The 23799-nt window shown below is 41.3% G+C and overlaps 1 protein-coding gene across 1 annotated transcript; it reads right to left on the reverse strand.

Moving 5' to 3' along the window:
• Positions 1–616: 616 nt before the first annotated feature.
• LOC121801598 (putative late blight resistance protein homolog R1B-17) lies at positions 617–3611 on the reverse strand. Its single transcript, XM_042201121.1, has 3 exons — positions 3184–3611; positions 943–3087; positions 617–834 (listed from the first exon to the last, which is right to left on the reverse strand). The coding sequence occupies exons 1-2, from the start codon at positions 3479–3481 to the stop codon at positions 2687–2689; spliced, it is 699 nt and encodes a 232-aa protein (XP_042057055.1). The 5' UTR covers positions 3482–3611; the 3' UTR covers positions 617–834; positions 943–2686.
• Positions 3612–23799: the final 20188 nt, after the last annotated feature.

Here is a 23799-nt window from a genome sequence, read left to right on the forward strand (position 1 = left end):
AAGAAGTGATATATAAATTTTATGTCGAATTGTAACATGATTTCGAGCTTTATTTGAATTAATTATGCAATATTTACTAAGAAAATATTTTTTTAGTATAATTGAAAATTTTAAACTATAACATGATTAAATATTATAGACTATTTGATTGTGTTACAACTTAGTCATTATTGATTTCAATTTAATATGATTAATAGAAAAACATTTAGGGAAAGATAAAAACTTAATCTTAGACTAAAAAATTGTTTAAAAATAAATTACTGAAAATACAAAATTAAAAAATAAATAAATTAAAAAAGAAATGTAAATATCTGATTAAGGAAATGAAATTGGAAAACAATTACAATTAAATAGAAAGGGTAATAGAAAGGGTAATAGTGTAAAGGTATTGGAGCATTAAATGACCTATTTGAGCTATAACATCTAAATTTTACTAAAATGCCATTTTATGGCCCGTCATAATGTGGCCATGTAGCATTTCCCTTTTTTTATATATACATTCCTTAGACGTGTTTCCTATATTTATAAAAGCCCATATTAGAAAAAAGTCCAATAAGAGAGGAGAGCTATTTATAGATAGCTCTATGATGGGAAACAACTGACAAAAAAAACCTCATAAATGAACTTATAATTTTATTTGACTCAAAAAATATCTAAATTACAGAAATAACAGAACGACTTAAACATAATCCAAGAAGAGGGGTCTGGCACCTTGATGTTGAGTCTGGGCCTCGTGCTTGAGGTGGCACGGATGGCCTGTTTGAAGAAGCAACTGAACTCAGGCTTGAAGAATGGGTGGCTGATGGTATGTCCGTACTGATACGCGCTTCATTTCTGTAGCAAGACACATTCATTATGAAGTGAGAACTACCATTATGGTAAAAAAATCCTAGTAAAATAGTAATCATCAAGGAAAAGTCACGATTCGAAGGTCTTCATTACCGAGTTCCTCTTGCTCCACCTTTATTTTTCGAGCTGAATCCACCAAAGAATCACTACATCGTAACAACTTAATTGACTTAAGTGTTGGTATGTCTCCCATGCATGAAGGTATCTCCCTCAACGTTTCTATATAGCCAAGATGAAGGTGCTCAAGGCGTGGAAAGTGGGTGCTGTCTGTGATCCAACATTCTAGATCACAACCATGAATCAGCAAGAACCTGAGATTCAAGAATTGGTCTTCCAATGTTTCCCACTTAAACCCCATAAAGGAACTTGTTTTCAGCTTGAGAACTTGAAGATGGGGTAACAAACCTATTTTTGTCTTCATGTCTTCCCATTGAAGAAGGGTATATTGCAATGTCAACTTCTTGAGCGAATCTGGAAACCTCACTTGTCGCGTAAAAGAACACTTGATGCCAAGAGATTCGAGCTTTTGGAGGCAACAAATGTTCTCGAGCTGGCAAATTTCATCTCCTCTACTGATGCCTATATAGTACAACTTCAATGTTTTGATATTGGGGTCTGGGGATTCTTTTTAGCACCCCCGCATCAAACTTGAGATTGTTCACACAGTAAAGTGACTCAAGGTTTTCCATCACCATATCCTCTTCGTCGTTGAGAGGATCGGGGACATTAAATGTACCACCACCATTGCTCGATGATTCCAACGTGCCTAAGTTGAGGCATTTTCCAAAGATCGAAAGCATAATTCCTACACGTGTCATGTATAATCATTGTCTGCAGATTCCAGAGAAAAGAGATGGAGGAAGGAATTCTGTATAATCCATCGACAACCCTAATAAAAAGAAGATGCGAGTTAACTCGCTTAAGAAAATTCTTCTCATAATCTACCCCAGGGAATGCTTCAAACATAGATACCCTCAACAATCTGAAGTTATTTGATAAATTCGTTGGAGCTCTCCCAAAATAAGAACGGACAGGTCCTGTGGATTTCAGAGATTGAATGAGTTGAGTTGGATATTCCCATTGCTGTAAGCTGCTTGCAATACGTCGATAGGATATATGCCCTCTGGAATGCTCTGCTCTTCCAACACATACAGAAACCTCAATTTCCGAGCTTCTCTCAAACACACATCCCTCAACAAGTCATGCATTTTTAACCATTTCAGTTTCCCATAGTGGTGCTGTTTTTCAACTATAAGGAGATTTCTATCAACAAGTTCTTCTACGTACTTTTCTGCTACCTCTTCCAAACTTTCCCACTAATTGGTTTTATGAATCCTTCAGCAGCCAATTCTAGGTTGACTTGAGATACTCTAATCACTTCATCTTCACCATATCTTCCAAAATAGAGAAAACGTGGTTTTAAATGAACTGGCAAATTATTATAACTCATGTATAATATTTGCAAGCATCTCTCATTATCATCCAAATTCACAATTGAACTTATATTTATTTCAAACAATCCCCAACTTTCTTTGTTCGTTCAGATTTTGATAAAAGCCCCCCTATCACGGCAACTGAGAGTGGAAGTCCCTTGCAACCTTTCACAATCTTTTTCCCAACGTCCTCCAACTCAAGAGGGCAAGCTTCTTCCCTGAACACAGTTTTGCAAAATAGGTCCCAACTAGCATCCTCATCCAAAAATTTCAGATCAAAACCGTTGGCGTAGTTAATTTGAGATGCCAAGTTTGATAGTCTTGTCGTCACTACTATTCTACTCCCGTCTTTATTATCCGGGAAGAATCTCCTAACTTGATCCCATGCCTCAATATTCCACATATCATCCATCACCATGACTAGGAACTTGTCTAAGAATTTCTCTTGCATTATAATCTTGCGAAATTGCAGACCACGCACAAACATTAAAATGTTGTTGGACAAGTGGACTTACATAAATATTCCGAGCTAGAGTAGTCTTGCCAATCCCACCCATTCCAACAATCGGGAGAATTTGGCGTTTGAGTCCTCCTCCAGTGATCTTGTCCAGCATTTGATCCAACACATCATCAAAACCAACCATTGTAACCCTATGAGCAGCGGAAACAGATCTTAACGAGGCTGCATCATCATCAGCAGCAGCAGTGTACACAGACTTTACGATGTGGAGTTGATCTTGGAGAACCATCTTCTCATCAATCTCAATCTTGATCAAATTCATGTTTTCTATCACCTTCTCCAGACCTGTTCAAGACCAATGACTTGATTAGAGATTTAAGGGATTGATTACTTGAAAACCGAAATCATGATATATATAAGGCTTCAACCAATCAACAATACCTTGATAGAATTCAGGTGAGCTTAAGTGTTCTGATCGAGCACTAATTTGGTCGACAATATACGACTCGATCACATCTTCAGCTTCATAAGCTGCTTCAGCAATGCGGCACTCCCAGACATCTTCTTCTTCAGTGTAGCCACCGTGGGGAAAATAGCTTTCAAGAAATTTTTGCAAGGAAGTAATAAGTTGGGTGAGAGATTCAACCTGATTTTGGTCAATGGAAATTGGTGAGTTTGGAAGAGTTTGAATTTGATCTATAATATGCATCACAGAAACTAGAGCGCCATAGGCAGCCATTCCTCTCAATCACAATTCACATATAGTTGTCTCAGAGACTAGCAAGGTGAAGAAGACTATGTTTGTATTAGAAATAAAGGAAAAACTAGTTTATCATGAATAGTGTAGCCATTCCATAAGTGATGCTTGTGTGTTGCGCACTATCTGTTATGGGATGCTAGCTGTAAAGTCTTTACTCGCTTTTTATGCTATCAATAATTCAAACCTAAAACAAAAATAAAATAACTAAGGTAATACTGGTAGATAGGGAATAGTATAATTTTACTGAGGTATATATATAGAGTTGTGATCAATATCGAACCAATTTTAAAGACCGAACTAGAGACCAAATTAGGGCCATTAGACTACAACATGTTTTTACTTGCTTCCATTAGGTTTTGAAATGATTCAAGATATGCTTCATTCGAATTCATTGACCTGGGTTTTTACTTTATTCACTTTAAAAAATGCAATTTATTCAAGTGGATTTATTACTTCATTCACAAACGTTATTACTGTTGGGAAAAGTGGTGATAATTATCACAGAGTATCAAAAATAAATTGATACTTGCACAGCGGAACTAGGATAATTCTTTTCCCTCTTGCTGGATTAAATAATGGGACCAAACCAAGAAAACAAATTTGGTGCAGAATAAAAGTGTGAGACGAGAATTTTACGTGGAAACCCAAATCGGGAAAAAACCACGAGACCGAAGTCTAAATCTTCCACTATGTATATAGTAGGCTTACAAATCTCCCTACACTCTATAGGGGAAACACAAATCTCAAGTTGAATAACTTGGAATACACACAAGAGGATTGAGCTACAATTCTAAGGGAGATAGGAATTTTTCCTCACTTTTTCTTCTCTCAAAATGCACTCACTGAAACTCTCTCTTGTTCTCTCTCACTAGCTGATATGATTCTCAGCTCTTGCACTGCCTTCACCGATGGAAGTGAGCTCTATTTATAGAGCAATTGAGCAGCATTTTTCCACTCCTATAGCCACCCTCTATGGCCGCAATATTTGAAGAAATATAGGAGGTGTGCAGCAATCTTACTGCAAATGTTGAAAACCCATTTCCAAACACTAATCTTCACAAGCTTAGTCAACAATTGTTGGCTTGTGGCACGTCCACATTGAGGTGGATTCATCTCAACAATTCTCCCCCTCCACCTCATGTGGGGATTCAACGAGACCGGCTTCTTGCCTGCAGATCTCAAGCTTATCTCGGGGTAAGGACTTGGTAAGCATATCGGCACCGTTCTCATCGGTGTGCACCTTCTCCAGCTGCAAAAGCTTTCTGTCAAGTGCTTCTCGTATCCAGTGATACCTCACATCAATATGCTTCGTTCTTGAGTGAAAACTCGAATTCTTACTCAAGTGAATTGCGCTTTGACTGTCGCAGTAAAGCACATACTTCTCTTGCTTCAAGCCCAACTCTTGTAGAAACTCCTTCAACCACAATAGGTCTTTACAAGCCTCCGTCATAGCTATGTACTCAGCCTCCGTTGTGGATAATGCCACGCATTTTTGAAGTTTCGATTGCCACGAGATAGCTCCCCTTGCAAGTCTCATCAGGAATCCGGACGTGGACTTCCTGGAATCTACGTCACCAGCCATGTCTGCATCCGTATATCCATCTAGTAGGATATGGTTGTCGCCAAACTTCAGACAAAGTTTAGAAGTACCTCGCAGGTACCGAAATATCCATTTCACTGCGGTCCAATGCTCTTTTCCCGGATTAGAGAGAAATCTACTAACCACACCAACTGCGTGAGCTATATCTGGTCTGGTGCATATCATAGCATACATTAGACTGCCCACCGCAGAAGCATATGGCACCTTCCGCAGCTCTTTCTTTTCTGTCTCACTTGTCGGGCATTGCGCAGAGCTGAGCTTCATATGACCCGCAAGTGGAGTGGTGATTGGCTTCGACTTGCTCATACTGAATCTTTCAAGAACTTTCTCAACGTATTGTTCTTGAGATAACGAGAGCTTCTTGCTCTTCCTATCCCTGGAGATCTTCATTCCAAGGATCTGCGCAGCCGCGGCCAAGTCTTTCATCGCAAAAGACTCGCTTAGCTCTTTCTTGTGATGATGTGGGACAATTCTTGATGGGGACAATTCTTGATTGGACAATATTTACATAAATGATGTGAATACATCCCTGGCGTGAAATATGACAAAATAAATGAAGAACATATATTAATGTTCGAGTGAGATTTAATATTGTGTGATGGTCCGCATGTCAGATACTAATATACTACACTTATCTTAGCCAAAAGTTTCTTAGCAAAGCAACATGTGGGCCTTTTATTAACTTTATCACGTGATCCAGCATATATATAATTAATTGAGTATCTTTGACTGAAACCTTCTTATATAGTGTACTACTACTATTTGTCTTTATAAAAATATATTACTTGAAAAAATACCTTAGTTTTGAATTAAAGCAAAGAACAATTATTTATGTGGGACTACTATTAACTTTACTATATGCTGAAACATGTAAATCTGAAGCAAGAGGAATGAAATCAAATCAAATATTGAGCTTATGATCAAAATCCAACCTAGACTCATCTTTGATCTAAATTGCAATTACAAAACAAATTTCAATATGTAGCAAGGGCATACCTGACTGAAGATCACAGGAAGTCAGATGTTGGAATTATTTGGATTAATTTTTTTTTTTATCAGTTTCCAGATTGAAGATCACAGGAAACCAATATTAATGCGTAGCACCGCCATTTCTTTCAAGCATTTCGTCGAATACGTCTTAGGCGGGAATATATGCAGCAGCAGCAGCAGCAGCAGCGGCGCAAGAGATGGTGTCCGGCGTTTGGACAAACATGAACCCAGATGCCACCTTCACCTTCCCCCAATTCAAAGATCGATGTGATTTTCCTCCACAGCCATGAGCAAGATGTGGTGATTTTCGGAATGGTTTCTTTTCTTCACAATTCAGTTTTTTAATTTATTTAAAACCGTAACAAAATCGAATTACACTTAATATATGGAATAACTTTTTATTATATTATCTAACTTTACTTTTGACATCCCCTAACATTAAAGGCATATTATAATCTACGATGAAATTCAGCACTTAATAATTGAGTGAAAGCAAATAACAAATTAATAATAATAGTATAATGAAGTGCAACTCAGTTGCTAAGATGCTTCACCTCCAACCGATAATTCGAGAGTTGAGTCTTCATGAAAATATAGATGAGGAATCATTGTTGATCCTTAAAAAAAATTAATACTAATACGTGGGGATTTTTTTTTTTTTTTTTTTTTTTTAATACGTGGGGATTTTTTCAGGCTGTATATTTCTTGTCAAGCATTTCGTCGAACACGGTTTGGACTAAACCACATATTTACTCAATTTCAGGTATTTTTTTAAATCGTGATAATAAAACCCACCATCATACTTAGCTTAATCTGTTTGTACCGATTTTTAATATAGTTATATAGGAACTAAAAAGCTCAATGCTCGATCTTCATCATGATTACATATACAAAAGGAAAAAAGTAGTCAAAGAAACCGGTTTATGCACAAAACAAAAATATTACTCCCAACAAACAACATATAAAAGCATGAGCACAAAACAAGTGAAACAACATAAAAAATAACCAAAATCGAATCAAGAAGATTCCAAAAAGTCAAAAAGTATAGAGGAGTATTGATTATTTGTATCAATTCAAACCAATTAGTGAAGTTGACAACACCTGCAAATTACATCTTCTTAGCTAACTCTCTCCTACCACAACTTAGGCACACAACAAAGTAACATGATGCACATTCCAACCCACAATAGTCAAACACATTCCTAGAACAAAGGTCACATCTTCTCTTAATAGAGACACAACTGAATGTAAGAGGGTGACTAGGGTGAATACCACGCATCATAAAACGTCGCCCAAATTTGACGTTTTTTAACCGGCCAGATGAGGACTTGAGGCAATAGAGGTGGAAAGAAAGGTCGCATTGCCGACAATGATACATCCACATCTTGGGATGCAATTTCCTTTCACAAAAATCACAAATAAAGCCGGAGGGATGGTCGAGAGCTGCATCAGATAACAACATTAATGAATGGTATTTGTCCCACTCATGCCTTGTTATGCTTGCAGGCAGCAGCATAGCACATCTCAAGTCCAATTCAAAATCACAATCTTGCCGGCTGCAGCAATATGTAACTTTCTTCGTGTGAAATCCACAGCCATGGCAGTGCTTCCCTTTGCCACCTTCTGATGGATTCAAGACTAGATGTTTGTGATATGCGTGAAATTCATGTCTAATACTAGTCGGTAGAGACGCACACTTGACATCTATCTTCATCTCACACCCTTCACACTTGTATACTGTTCCATTTGTAATAAAACCACAAATCTCACACTTACACAAACTTGTATTCATATCCAACAATTCTGAACTTGTGTAGAGTGTGAATTCATGGTTTTTATCATGTGTTTTAGAGCATTCACCATAAATATTAGGAGAAGATGACGACGATAATGTTTTGGGTAACATGTAGCAAATGGCATGGATGAAATATTTGCAAGAAGCGCACTCGTAATATGGAGGTAAAGATATGGGTGTTACACACACATCACAAACCTTCAATTCATCATTTGTTGCCTCGTCTTTGTCTTCGCTTCATCTTCTTCTTCCTCATGCATGATTTTGTCATCATCATGATGCTCTGCAACCAAACTCAAAGGATGGTTGTGATAATTGAATAGAAATGAGAAACTTGCTGTGGTCTGCGGCATATTCACAGTTGAAGGCATATCTTTGACATCTGGGATCTTGTTGAGACCGTTTTCTCTCATCACAAAAGGTGTGATTAGCTCCTTAGATATGTCATGGGCATATAGTGGGAACTCAATCATAGTAGTATCACACTCTTCTCTGAAATTAACAAAAACAAATCCCATGTAAAAAAACCAAATTAAACAAATGAAATTACAAAAAGAGAAAAGGTATCTAACAAGATGGAGTCTTGTTTTGTGGTCTCAGCTGTGGTGAATGCGACACACCTAAGATGAGCAAAGAATCTGCAATGAAATTTGACTAGGTAATTCTCCACATTTCTTATGGAGGATAATTCTATTCGAACAATTTTGCACTGTGCAAACATATGCCAACTCCAAATCAGTTACAAGATCACCACACCCATAACAATCTAGACTATTATTGTCACTCACATTTTCAGTGAGAATGATAGGAACTCGCCAACGGAGGAAGAGGATCATACCGCCGAGGATGAATCCGCACCAACTCGAATGGAGCAAACCCAGCAGCCCAAGCCCAGAACCATGAAGAAGTCAGCCCAACCAAGACGAGAACAACCCAAGCGCAATGTGTCTCGACCCAACAAGTACAAAGATTACGTATCAAGATGATCAGCAAGAGTTTATTCGCTTTCCTTTATTTTGAGAGATATTATTTGGTTTCCTTAATTATCGTTATTTTTGTTTAGATAGATAGAGTCAAATCTTTTCGGGTTTTCTTCTTGATTCTTTCCCGAATCGTAAGTCCGAATCAAGTAGGGGGAATTCTATATATTATAGAATTCCCGTAGATCGAGTCTTGAGAAATAAGTAATACAAATTGCCTATTGTCTCAACCCTAGTTCTCGTCCACAAATTCCCAGCACCTCCACTGGGGCAATTCATCGAACATCTTGCATACAATCTGTGATAGGACCTTAAATCCTATCAACTGGCGCTTCATTGAGCCTCTCTTCCCCCGCTGTGTTGTTTTTTATCTACCAGCCATGGCGTCCGACGACGTTGTCACCGGTGGAGACCCCAAACTCGACTACACCCTCCAAGAAATAGGACAGATACAGTCGAATCGCTTCGCGCAGGAGGCTTTTGAACAACAACAAACTCAATGGAATGCGAGCATGGATGGCCATATGACTCGTCTGATAAAGGCGATCGAAAATCTGGGCAAAAAGCCTCCCGACGCGGCAGCATCGGCCTCAACAATGGCTACCCCTCGTGGTTGGAACTTACCACCCTCGACCACGATCAAACCGACAGGATTTAACCAAGATTCTTGGCCGAAATTGAAGATGGATCCACCCTGTTTTAATGGCGAGGGGGTTGTTATGTGGATCAAGAAGATTCAGAAATTTTACAACCATAGTTTCACCCCGCTTTCTGACCGTTTATATCTAACGGAATTTCTATTGGATGAGGCGGCAGAGGAATGGTTCGAGCGGTGGGAATCTAATAACACCAACCGAGGATGAGACGATTTCTTACTCGACATTAAGCGGCGCTTCGATCCGGATTTGTATGAGGATTACGTTGGGCGTTTGGCCACTCTGCGACAGACAGGATCCTTGGAGTCGTATCTCGCTAAATTCGAGCCCATATTGAGGAAGGTAACACACGTAGGCGACGACACTTTAACATCGCTCTTTATCGCAGGGCTTTCGGCTTCACTCAAGCACGAGCTTTTGATTCGTCGCCCCGCTTCTCTCAGCGATGCAATCGCGCTCGCCCAACAATTATCAGCTTGTCAGGCGGCTACTAGTTCCGATCAATCACTGCGACCTCGCCCGACTTGGCAGTCTCGTGAATTCAAGCAGCCACAGAAAGCTGCGAGCACTGCACCGAAACCGACCGACTCTGTCCGCCTGCAGAGTTCCCAACCCCGCCAGCAGCGCGAGTCACGGGGCCCAACTGATTACCCCGTCATCCATATTTCGGCTGCAGAGCGAGCGGAACGCACAAAAAAGGGGTTATGCTGGTGGTGCCCGGAAAAATACTCGAGATCACATATTTGCAGCAAGAAGTTTTATGCTTTTATGGGTGACGATGAGGATAGTGCCTCTGTCCATGGTGATGAGGAGACATTTGCAGACGAGGAAGCCGAGAATATGGTGATTTCAGCCGACATATCTCGTGTCCTTGTTATTGGACCCAAGCTCAAACCACGCTCGATTCGTGTCACGGGCATGATTCATAAAGTTCCGGTATCAGTGTTGATTGACGGTGGCAGCACGCATAATTTCATAAAACCCACCGTCGCTGAACAGCTAAGTCTTTCGTTGCACACTATTTCTCCTTTTTGAGTATTTGTTGGCAACGGTGCCTCATTACGTTGTGATTATGTGAGTCTTAAGACACCGTTCTTTCTGCAGGGCACTCGTTTCGACATCGACCTATTCCTCTTACAAGTGGAAGGCCCTGATGTTATATTGGGAGTGCAGTGGCTTCAGGATTTGGGAAAGGTGTTGTTGGATTTCCGAGACTTGACCATGGAATTCTTATGGAATCAGTCGCCGGTTATTTTGAAGGGAGAGGATAAACCACCAAAGCAGGTATCTTATAACAGCCTCTTCTCGCTCATTGGCCGGGACCAGGAGTCAGAAATTTTTGAAATTATTCCTCTGGGGTCGGACTCCAATACCGCCATTGCAGCCCCAGCTGATTTAGACCCAACTTTGGCGTCTGCTATTGAAGAATTTGGGGCGGTTTTTGAGGCCCCTTCTGGCCTACCCCCATCTCGCTGTTGGGACCATCGCATTCATCTACCTCCGGCAACCAAACCGATTAATGTGCGCCCATATCGCTATCCCCATTTCCAGAAAGCGGAGATTGAAAAACAGGTTAAAGAGATGCTATCTCAAGGTGTCATTTAGCACAACACTAGCCCATTTTCATCTCCGGTCCTCCTAGTCCGTAAGAAGGATGGTACATTCCGATTTTGTGTGGACTATCGAGCATTAAATGCCGCAACAACGCCAGATCATTTTCCCATACCGACGGCCGACGAGCTGTTTGACGAGCTACACGCAGCGGTGATTTTCTCAAAATTGGACCTCCGTTCGGGTTATCACCAAATCGGAATGAACGTGGATGATATTCATAAGATGGCATTTCGCACCCACGATGGTCACTTTGAATTCTTGGTGATGCCATTTGGCCTAACCAACGCTCCGTCCACATTTCAAGCAGCCATGAACGGAATCTTTAAACCGTTCCTCCGCAAATTCGTCATAGTCTTTTTTGACGACATCCTGGTCTACAGTAAATCAGCAGAAGACCACCTTGGCCATCTCCGAGAGGTGCTTAAGATCCTCCAATCGAACTCTTTCTTCATCAAGAGGACGAAGTGTGCTTTCGGTGTATCGACAATTGATTACCTGGGGCACATTATCTCTGCAGGGGGGTTGCGTGTCGACCCCACCAAAATTGAAGCTATGTTGGCTTGGCCACCTCCTACCAATACCAAGCGTCTCCGTGGATTTTTGGGACTTACAGGATACTATCGCAGATTTGTGCAGAATTACTCGGTCATTGCAGCACCGCTCACGGAACTACTAAAGAAGGACTCCTTTATTTGGAGTGAAACAGCAGCTGCCAGTTTTCAAGCCCTTAAGGAGGCGATGAGCTCTACTCCGGTACTTCGTCTCCCTGATTTTTCTTTACCATTTGCGATCGAAACTGATGCCTCCGACTACGGAATAGGGGCTGTCCTAATGCAGCAGGGCAATCCGGTGGCGTACTTCAGCAAGAAACTAGGCCCGCGAAGGCGCGTGGCCTCCACTTACCATAAAGAGTTGTACGCCATCGTGGAAGCGGTTCAAAAATGGCGACAGTATTTGTTGGGACGGGAGTTCATAATAAGGAGTGACCAACGCAGTCTTAAGGACCTCCTCTCCCAGGTGATTCAAACACCGGACCAACAGTTTTATGTGCGAAAATTAATGGGGTTCAAGTTTTCTATTGAATACAAATCCGGTGCTTCGAATAAGGTGGCAGATGCCTTGTCCCGCCGCGACGATGACAGCCCTGACTCCGCGGCAATGATGTTCGCACTTTATGCTCGCCCAATCCCGGCCGTGATCGAGACAATTCGCCGTGAGAACACCCAATTTCCAGATTTGATCGCGCTGCATTGGGCAGTGGATGAGGGAAATGCCCCACCTCACGTCTCGGTCTCAGATGGTCTGCTCTATTTCAAACGAAGGGTGTATATTAGCCGGGACTCACTCACTCGCTCGACTATTCTTGGTGAGTGTCACGACTCGCCCACTGCGGGCCACCCCGGCGAGCGCAGAACGCTAGCGCGTGTATCGGCGGTTTTCTATTGACCGGGACTTCGCCAGGACGTCCACGACTATGTTGCAGCTTGTTTTACCTGCCAATCCACGAAGTATGTGCGTGATAAACCCAATGGCTTAATCCAGCCCCTTCCAATTCCGGGTATGGTATGGGAGGCTGCATCCATGGACTTCATAGTGGGCCTCCCTCCGTCGCACGGATACACAGCGGTGATGGTTGTGGTTGACCGCCTGTCGAAGTATGCCCATTTTGGGGCGCTGAAACCCGGGTTTGATGCTCCTCGTGTGGCCCGGCTGTTCGTCGATACCGTTGTGAAGCTGCATGGATTTCCAGCCAAGCTATTATCCGATCGTGATTCCATCTTCATGAGTGATTTTTGGGATGAGCTCTTGAAGCTCAGCGGGACAAAACTCCAGTTTACGACAGCCTATCACCCGCAGACGGACGAGCAATCAGAGGTTACTAACAGAGCGTTAGAACAATATCTGCGGGCGTTTACCTTTGACCGTCCGGCGCGATGGTTGGATTTATTGCCATGGGCGGAACTGGCCCTCAATTGCAGCATCAACGCTAGTATTGGCATGGCTCCTTTCCAGGCGTTGTATGGTCGTGAACCCCCGAATATTTTCGCGACATATCCTCGGCCATCCCATAATCAAGCTGTGGAGGAGTTGCTATCTGAGCGCCAAGAGACTTTGCGCACACTAAAGCAGCGCATTGCGCGATCGCAGGAAGCTATGGCGGAGTTCGCCAATCGCCATCGCCGAGACGTGGAATTCAACGTCGGCGACAAGGTCTTTTTGAAGCTGCAGCCTTACCGCCAAATCTCAGTGAATAAGCCAGCTTCTAATAAATTGGCAATGAGATATTTTGGCCCTTATGAGATCACCGAACGCGTGGGAAAGGTAGCTTATCGCCTTTTGTTACCAGCAGATAGCAGAATTCATAATGTCTTTCACGTCTCACTTTTGAAGAAGTTTGTGCCGTTTATTTCGGCCACAAGGGACCTTCCGGCGGCCTTTTGCCGCAGCAACCCATGTGATTCTCCAATTGGGGCGTCGGCTTCGCGTACGGTGCTTGTCGGCGGCGTTCCGCAAGAGCAATGGTTGGTAAGGTGGTCATCTGACGCTGGCGCTGCACCGACGTGGGAATCAGCGTCTCTTTTGAAGACGCACTTTCCTGATCTTCACCTTGAGGACAAGGTGGCTTTCGTCGATGGGGGAGTTGATAGGAACTCGCCAACGGAGGAAGAGGATCATACCGCCGAGGATGAATCCGCACCAACTCGAATGGAGCAAACCCAGCAGCCCAAGCCCAGAACCATGAAGAAGTCAGCCCAACCAAGACGAGAACAACCCAAGCGCAATGTGTCTCGACCCAACAAGTACAAAGATTACGTATCAAGATGATCAGCAAGAGTTTATTCGCTTTCCTTTATTTTGAGAGATATTATTTGGTTTCCTTAATTATCGTTATTTTTGTTTAGATAGATAGAGTCAAATCTTTTCGGGTTTTCTTCTTGATTCTTTCCCGAATCGTAAGTCCGAATCAAGTAGGGGGAATTCTATATATTATAGAATTCCCGTAGATCGAGTCTTGAGAAATAAGTAATACAAATTGCCTATTGTCTCAACCCTAGTTCTCGTCCACAAATTCCCAGCACCTCCACTGGGGCAATTCATCGAACATCTTGCATACAATCTGTGATAGGACCTTAAATCCTATCAGAGAACCAAAGGATGTTCATGGTAGAAACGGTCAATAACATTTTCTTCCATGATTCAATCTCTAAACATCCAACAATTGATCATAAAAAAAAATGAGCATGCGAGCAATGCAATGATCAATCTATAAGCTCAACAACAGATTATCCAAAAAAAAGCTTATGTGCAAAAGTGGATCATGAAACTATAGATAACAAATACAAAAAGAGTTTTGACTATGAAGAAGGAGATATAGACCTCAACTCTCCCTTCCCAATTCAAAAGAGAACTAATTGATAAAACTATAAAGTTGTGGTGATGATGTGAGAATTGTGCAAACCTCAATATGCAGATAAATACTTCAAAAACATATACCTTAATTTAGACCAAAGCAAAGCACAAATGTTTATGTGGGCCCACTATTAACTTTACTACATGAAATTAAATTAAATACAATAAACTCTTGAGAGGGGTATGATATATATATAAAGTAAATATACCTTTGATTGACATGAAAGCAAAGAACAAAGCATTTGTGATACTAAAATTGTTAATACATCCACTCCAAGTATAGGTTCTATATATCTTTGCACTTTTATCCCCACAATTATAACTTTTCACCTTTTATTTTATTTTTCTTCATCTTTAAACTTTATTTGCAATTATCATTTTGCAAGATTTACATATATTGACTTTTATCAAATATTGAGGCCTATGATCAAAGACCGAACTACAGAGCTAATAATTGAGTGAAAGCAAACAACAAATAAAAGGCATATACTATAACCTAAGACCAAATTAAACAGTTAATAATTATATTGAGTGAGCGAAAATAACAAATTAACACCCCCGTGGGGATTTTCAGAGTGTATATTTCTTTGAGGCATTTCGTCAAACACAAAGATGGTGTTTGGTGTTTGGCGTTTGGAGTAATATTAACCTCGTTGGTTCCTTAATCCTGTCCTCCTTTGTAGCTTGATCGTGAGCCCAGGCGCCACCTTCGCCTTCTCCCAGTCAGGTCGATGCGATTTGTGCAATTAACCTTGAAATCCTTCGCTTGTGAGTTGTGACTTGTGACAAAGGTAAGGAATTAAAAAGTTGAAGTTTTAATACTACTAATATTTTAAGGAATAAAGATGAAGTGAATAAAATAGAAGTTAACTTTAGACATTATCATACTTCTATTATAGTTAATGAAAGTTTAAAACTGTGGCTGAGGGGCTGACCAAGTTTAAAATTATAGTTAATGAAAGTTTAAAATGTGTTTGTTATGAACAAAATCATGGTTGTTAGATTTAGACATCAAGTTGAATATTCTATATTGACATTATCATATTCTATTTTGAGAAGTTGCACATTCTATGTTATCAACTCCAACTTGACAAGTTACATATTCTAAAATTGCAAAATTGATTTGTTATCAGCTCCAATTTGACAAGTTACTCTTGACAATGGAGACAATGGATATATTCCCGGTGCGGACGGCCACAATACAGAGGTTCGAACCGAATGCATATGGAAGAAGTGGTTGTTGGCAGTGGTGGCGGTAGTCGATTCATTAAATCTATACAATTCAATCTCCTAAATCGAACCGCCCCCAAAAAAAACTATCCAATTTTAATACTACCTCCGTCCTCCAAAATTTGTCTCACTTTGACCCACCACGTGTTTTAAGAAATGTAATAAAAAGTGAGTTGAAAAAGTTAGTGGATTGTGGATCATACTTTTATATATTTGTTTTATAATAAAATATGAGTAAGAATGAGTTAGTGGAATATGGAGTCCACAACCAAAAATTGTAAAAAGTGAAATGAGACAAATTTTGGGGGACAGACGGAAATGAAAAAATGAGACAAATTTTCAGGGACGGAGATAGCAGTTGGTATGTGATGAGCCCACATTGTTCATTAATAGCCCATAGGGGCCCAAAAGAATTTGGGCTTGATAATTATCAGGCTTCAGAAATTTTGGTATGAAAAACTTTTTGGCTACGTTGGAAAAGTAGTTTTTTTTTTCAATATTTACGTGACTTATATTTTTAATGTAATTTGCGTGAAATTTATGTGACCTATTTCTTCAAACGTTGTCGTCTGATTAGAAGATTTAATTGTGTTATAATCAAAGATTGGGCAATGAACATATATTTCCAAAAAGTTAAGTACAATTTTTGGCCAAATCAAATTCTTGCTGTACTTTTAAGATATTTTTCATTTGGAAATAAATTTTGGTCTCATTCAACAGTCATTTATAGTTTTATACTCAATTAATTAAATTGTAATAAATTATCTAGCTTTGAGGCATTTATAGTTGTATATTCAATTAAATTATGTTGTAATAAACTAACTTTCATCAAAATGATTCATTTTTACTCATAATTAAATTTAAGATACAAAATTTTTTAGTCAAATTGGTCTCTAATTTTAACCAATAAAACGTATTCGCTCCCCGTCCTACTATCATTGATGCATTTCTTTTTGTCACGTGCTTCGAGAGAATAGTGTTTAATGACTTAAATAAGGAAAAATAAAATAGAAAAGAAAACAAAGTAGACAAATGTGGAAAGAACAAAATAATATATAGAATAAAGTAAGAGAGATTTAATATGTTACTTAAAAAAACTCCACTATAATTGGGTGGACCAACAAAGAAATACCACTCAATTAACATGAAGATGACTAATTAATAATGAACGATGGAACAATTATAAATTTTTCAAACTAGATAATTTATAGTTTTATTTTTTAAAATCTCATATAAACCAAAATTTAGCAAATATCGTCTTTTCGGCACGGAGATTAAGAAAAATTGTGTTAAGTGAGTTAAGTAAAGGGAGAATAAAGTGAAAAATAAAAAAGGTAGAGAGATGAAGAGAGAAAAAAGTAAAAGAGAGTGAAGTAGGTGTGAAAAAATGTGTTGACTTTTACTAAAAAGGGAAATGACTCTATTACTATGGAACGTACCAAAATGGCAAAATTACTCTAATACTATGGAACGGAGGGAGTACAAATTTGTCAGTAAGTTCACAACTCACAAGTACTTATTAATTTTCAATCTATTGATCCAATAAGGCCCAATATATATGTTACGTAACTCATGCTAATGGGCTAAAGAGTGAGCTCTATAATACGGCTATAAAAATGCGGCCCAATATGGACCCAAAGACACGTACGTCAGTGGGACAAGAGACAGTGAAATCCACAAAATAAAATGGATACTTTAAAATGGTTGGGCCGAAAATTACCATTTAAATGGCCGAAAATTACCATTTTTGATAGTAGACCCACGTTCCACTAAGAGTGTCCACAATGGTGGCCCTCAAGGGCCACCAAATGTGGCTCTCCATGGCTCTCCACAATGGTAAACACCAAGGGCCACCAAATTTGGCCCTCTCCAAACTAAAAATTAATTTGTTTACTTTTTTAATGATATTTTTTTATTTAAATACAATAAATATTATTAGACTAATAATTTGGAAAATAAAAATAATTTAATAAAAAAGCAAATTAGAACCAAATTTTCGTCGTATTATAGATAGAGGAAAATAAACATAATTTAATAAAAAAAAGACGCCACCGCATCCTACTCGGTGGCGTCATCGGAATCCGGCACATCTTCTTCACCACCTTCGTTGCTGCCGCCGCCGCCCCCACTGCCGCTAGCTTCGCCCGTCTCCGACCCTTCGGCCCACCCCAACTTCGACCTCAATATAATAATGAGGTCGCAGCACATACTCTTGGTGAGAGTGTTTGTCGACTTCTCGTACAAGGAATATATAAAAGAATTTTAGAAGAAAAAAAATAATTTTCGGTGGCTGGGCCGCGGCTCTCGGCCCGCTGCAGTGGACGGCCGCGGCTCCCTCTCGGCCCTCGGCTCCCAGCCGCCCGTCGTGGCTCTCTGCAGTGGGGGCCGCGCACCCGAGCCACGGGCCGCGGCTCCCCCACTGTGTACACTCTAATTCATTCCCACTCACATTTATCCACCAACAACTAACTTTTTCAACACACTTTCTATTACTCCCTCCGTCCCCCAATTTGAGTCACTCTTTTCCATTTCGGGCCGTCCCCGAATAAGAGTCACTCTTCCCACTTACCATTTTTGGACATCAAAATTACCCTTTATTACACAAAAAGTCAAAGGGGCCCCACATTTCACTACCTAACTCTATTTATTACACCACACATTCAAACTTTTCCTTAAAACTCGTGCCGAGTCAAAGAGTGACTCAAATTGGGGGACGGATGGAGTATATTTTTAAAACCCGTGCGGGGTCAAATGGTGACGAATTAAGGGGGACATAGGGAGTAACTTAGTAAGTTCTGAAATACAATTTCTGAGGTATCTGTTAATTGACCCGACCCGACCCGACCCGATCCGATCCGAGCCGATCCGATATGATCCGATTATGAAAATGAATTTTTTTAAATTCAAATTTTTTAACACCAACTAGAAGACAAAAGATATTCAAAAAGCATCTGAGCCGTACACAAGTCCACAATTGCAGAAAAATCAAAAGCATATCAGCTGTACACGTGTCAAAGCAGATGTGAGATCCCAACTGAGTTAGTATCCCATGCGGATCGTGTGTGATCGTATTTCTTTCACCAATTACTATTCCATCTCTCTCTCTCTCCCAATATTCTGCACAAATTGTTCCACATCAAAAACCTAATTCACTCGCCGCAGCTGAAATTCCACTAGTACGTCGTCGTATCGCCGTCTTCTTCTCCTTTTTCTTCTTGATTTCACAATTTTCATTCGGTCATTCCGATTTTGCAGGGGTGAGATATGTGGACATTCCTCAAACAAGGGTTTATAGGGAAGATGAAGGAGTTTGAAGGAGGCATCTTAGAACATACGATTCGTATACTCCCCGGCATTCTTTATACTGCTGTTATGTTTGAATTCATCGAGCGTCAGGAAAAGGAAAAAAAAGTGGCCAAAGATTTTATCAAGAAAGAGGGCAAACAACAGCATTCCAAGGAGATCAAGAAAAACTAAATAGATCTAGTGTTCGTTGTCAGCAGTGGCGGATCCAGGATCCGAAAATGGAGGGGGCGGAATATATAGTATTAGCTTGGTTTAGTGTGGACATGGCTATTTTTTTTGTTGTTCGGGGCGACGCCGGAGGCAAACGGAGGGGGCGGACATGGTAAATTTACATCCCGATAAGGGAAAAATAGTCGCACGGAGGGGGCGACCGCCCCCTCCTGCCCCCCTAGATCCGCCACTGGTTGTCAGTGTCAAACTTACCTAAATCAAAGGAGGCAAATCGGGGAGTCAATAAGGAGACAAATTGGGAGACAAATTGGGGAGTCATTGATACTCAATTGATATGCATACTTTGTTCTAAAATAGATTCCCTCCTATATGAAGGAGATGAACGATTGTAACATTGAGACAAGAAAAAATAATACAAACTCTTCTACTCCCAACTCTTTTTCGCCAATATGTCCATCGCCTATCTCGATAACCATTAAGATGGTATCAGAGCAGTGTCGATCCTGTGGATCGGTCACTAGATTGACACCTTCCACAGAAAATCTCACAAATACAAAAATCGTGAGTACAATCCAAATACCCCATATTCTCGATTCTGAATCACTCCTTGAATGCATATCAAAGTTGATTGCTCAATACAAAGAAACAACCTACCAGCGGTGCAACGAACAACATGTCGCCGCGGCTGGGAGAGGATCAACATCCTCCATCAATGTTGCAACCGGGACAGAATCAGTCCCTCCAGCCACCGAAAGACGATCTGCAGCACAAGCAGCGGCCGCCGCCGTGAGGAGAGAGCCAGCGGCTGCCTACGCCGGGAAGGAACTTACCAACGTCGTCACGCGTCGCCAACCTCCATCATATGCCGAAGTAGTATCCAATTCCGGCGACAGAGACAAGGCAGCAAGGTTCCCCACTGGAGAGGATCCGGCGGAGGAGAAGAGAGCAATTTCCTCTCCGATCTCAAATATCACGAGAAGAAGGCTTTAAACGAGCTCAAAACCAAGCTCGAAGCAAACATCCTCGAAAACTCCATTTTCACCAAGAAAGAATTCCCCAAAAAGGAGACTGCTGCTGCGGCAGTGCCGGAGGAGGAGAAACCCTCAGAAGAAACATGTGAAAAGAAAGAGGAATCAGAAGTCTGCGAGGCAGAAACAAAGAAGCCGGCAGCCGAGAAGGCCCCTGCGGAGAAGAAAGCTCCGGCGGAGAGAACGGCTAGGGTTCCTGGAGGAAATGGAGAATTTCCCTTAAAAGCCCCCAAGTCTCAAGAACCCAAAACTGACCCTCGGAAAAAATTAGCCTCCCAGATCCTACCCCATAAATCCCATAAATTACACAACCACCCCATAATCCTTAAACCACCCGATATTGGCCCCCAGAAAACCCAAAAATTCCACTCTGACCCCCACACAGAAAAAACCTTACAGATTGCACCCCAAATTCTTGAAAATTTTGAAAACCTACCTTCTATACCGTGTAAAAATTCCTTTGATGTCTTAGCATGTTCCTCTATGTCCCAAATAGGCCCTACAGATACCCATTGGATTTTTGATTGCGAAGCAACTGACACAATGTCGTTTGATGCTTCTGATTTTCTGACTATCTCAGAACCCACTAAGTCCTATGTCCAGACGGCCAGTGGGGACCTAGCTAGAGTCCAAGGGGCCGGAACAATCAATATTTCGCCCACTTTACGCCTATCTAACTGCCTTTTTGTCCCATCATTATCGCATAAACTCCTATCTATCAGTCATGTGACTAAGGAGCTCAATTGCAAACTACTGATGCATCCTCAATTTTGCATGTTACAGGATATCAAGACGGGGACGATAGTTGGGCGTGGCACTGAGCGCAATGGACTGTACTATGTAGACGAGATAGCCCAACAGAGTGCTGCAATGCTGACTCACGGACCGATTGACAGGCAGGCTTGGCTTTGGCATCGTCGGTTAGGACACCCATCCATGGGATATCTTCGCATGCTTTATCCTAAGTTAGGTACCTCTATGAATTCTTTTCATTGTGAAACTTGTTTGTTAGCCAAAAGCCACAGACACACCTTTAAGTTGAACAATACGAGAATGAAAACACCTTTTGCTTTAGTCCATTCTGATGTTTGGGGCCCTGCTCCTATTATTGGGGGACAAGGTTTTCGTTATTTTGTGCTATTCATTGATGATTATTCTCGCATGACTTGGATATATTTTTTGAAACATAAGTATGATGTTTTGACAAATTCACTGAATTTTATACCCTAATCCAAACTCAGTATCACCAAAAGATTCAAATCCTTAGGTCAGATAACGGGGGGGAATTTGTCAACACAAAAATGCAATACTTTTTCCGGGAAAATGGAATAGTTCATCAAACATCTTGTGCTTATACTTCAGAACAAAACGGGGTCGCCGAAAGGAAAAATCGATATATCCTCGAAGTAACCCGAGCCCTTCTACTTGAATCCAAAATACCCAAGTCATTCTGGCCCGAAGCCGTAGCTACTGCAGTTTACCTGATGAACCGCTTACCAACTGGGATTCTAGAATTCAAATCTCCCTTAGATGTCTTTTCAAAACATTACGAGCTCCCATCCTCCTTATCTCTAGAACCTAGAGTGTTCGGGTGTACAGTCTTTGTCCATATCCCTAAGCATGAACGTACCAAATTTTCCCCATGTGCCCTCAAATGTGTCTTCCTTGGTTATGGGAAGAATCAGAAAGGCTATAGATGTTATGATCCAACCACTCGACACATACACACTACCATGAATTGCGACTTTGTGGAGGGCGAGTACTTCTACAGCCAATCTAGTAGTCAGGGGGAGACACAACCTTCAGATAATCATCCGAACAGTGACCTACTAAATTGGCTGCCTACACCCATACCCAACACTGGTCCAAGGGAAATACACTCAGGGGGAGAGTCACAGCCAAGCCCTGTCGCAGAAGTTGGTCCAACAGAAGAAGTTAACGGCACCGCCGGGCCGTCGAGTCCCGTAGTACAGAACGAGACGCAAGGTGACATTGACCAAGGATCAAACCCGTCTTCGATTCCTGAGGTAAACCGTTCCAATAATAATGATAGTATGTCTTCAGAGAATACTAATGTTGATAGGAACAATGGAATCGAATGCGAAACGAGTGGCGGATATGTGGAACAACCGTACGAGCTACCCCCAAGAAGTACAAGAGGAGTTCCACCGCGGAGATACTCACCAGAATGGAAAGGGAGACGGGCCAGATATGCAATAGCAAATACCGTACAGGGGCAGCTATCAGAAATGGCTCGAGCGTTTGAAGCAGCGTTGTATGAAGATGAGGAAATTCCTCAATCATTTGAAGAAGCATCCAGGTATCGACTTTGGAGAGAAGCTATGAAGAAGGAGATAGATGCTCTCATCAAAAATGAAACATGGGAAAAGTGCACATTGCCTAACGGGAAGAAATCAGTCGGATGTAGATGGATCTTCACCATTAAAAGAAGAGCAGATGGTACAATCGAGAGATACAAGGCAAGACTTGTGGCGAAAGGATACACCCAAGTGTATGGAATAGATTATGAAGAAACCTTCTCCCCGGTTGCAAAGATGGACACCGTCCGAACCTTATTGTCTGTAGCAGCCTGCAAAGATTGGCCCTACACCAGTTCGACGTCACCAATGCCTTTCTCCATGGGGCATTAGAAGAAAACAAGGAAGTTTATATGGAAGTACCGCCAGGTTTCTCGGCAGAATTCGGAAAAGGCCAAGTGTGCCGTCTGAGGAAAACACTGTACGGATTGAAGCAATCTCCAAGAGTCTGGTTTGGAAGATTTTGCTAGGCAATGGTTAAGCAAGGGTTCAAACAAAGTATCTCCGATCACACACTCTTCACGAAGAAAAGGGGAGACAAGATCACTTGCCTAATTATCTACGTGGACGACATGATCATCACTGGAGATGACAGTGAAGAAATTCAAAGCCTGAGAGAGAATCTGTTTAAGGAGTTTGAAATGAAAGATCTTGGAGCATTGAAGTACTTCCTTGGAATTGAAGTGTTGAGATCTAGACACGGAATATTTCTACGACAAAAGAAGTATGTCCTAGATTTGTTGGCAGAAACAGGCCTATTGGAGTGTAAGCCGGCAGAAACTCCCATGATCCCAAACCACGGTTTAAGAATAGAAGAAGGAGCTGATCTTGCAGACCGCGAGCGATATCAATGACTAGTAGGGAAGCTTATCTACTTATCCCACACTCGGCCAGACATTACCTATGCAGTTGGCGTAGTTAGCCAGTTCATGCACCATCCTCAAGCTGCTCATATGGAAGCAGCCTTAAGGATCGTTCGGTACCTAAAAGGAACGGTGGGCTATGGAGTATTCCTAGCTAAAGGGGAAGACTTGGAAGTCGACGGATACACAGATGCAGACTGGGCGAGCAATCCCGTCGATAGGAAGTCCACGGGGGGCTACTTCACCTTTGTTGGAGGCAATCTTGTCACATGGAGAAGCAAGAAGCAGAAAGTGGTAGCTTTATCGAGTGCTGAAGCTGAATTCAGAGGAATCAA

This window comes from Salvia splendens, chromosome 4 (genome assembly GCF_004379255.2).
Source record: "Salvia splendens isolate huo1 chromosome 4, SspV2, whole genome shotgun sequence".
In the NCBI taxonomy this organism is placed as follows: domain Eukaryota; kingdom Viridiplantae; phylum Streptophyta; class Magnoliopsida; order Lamiales; family Lamiaceae; genus Salvia; species Salvia splendens.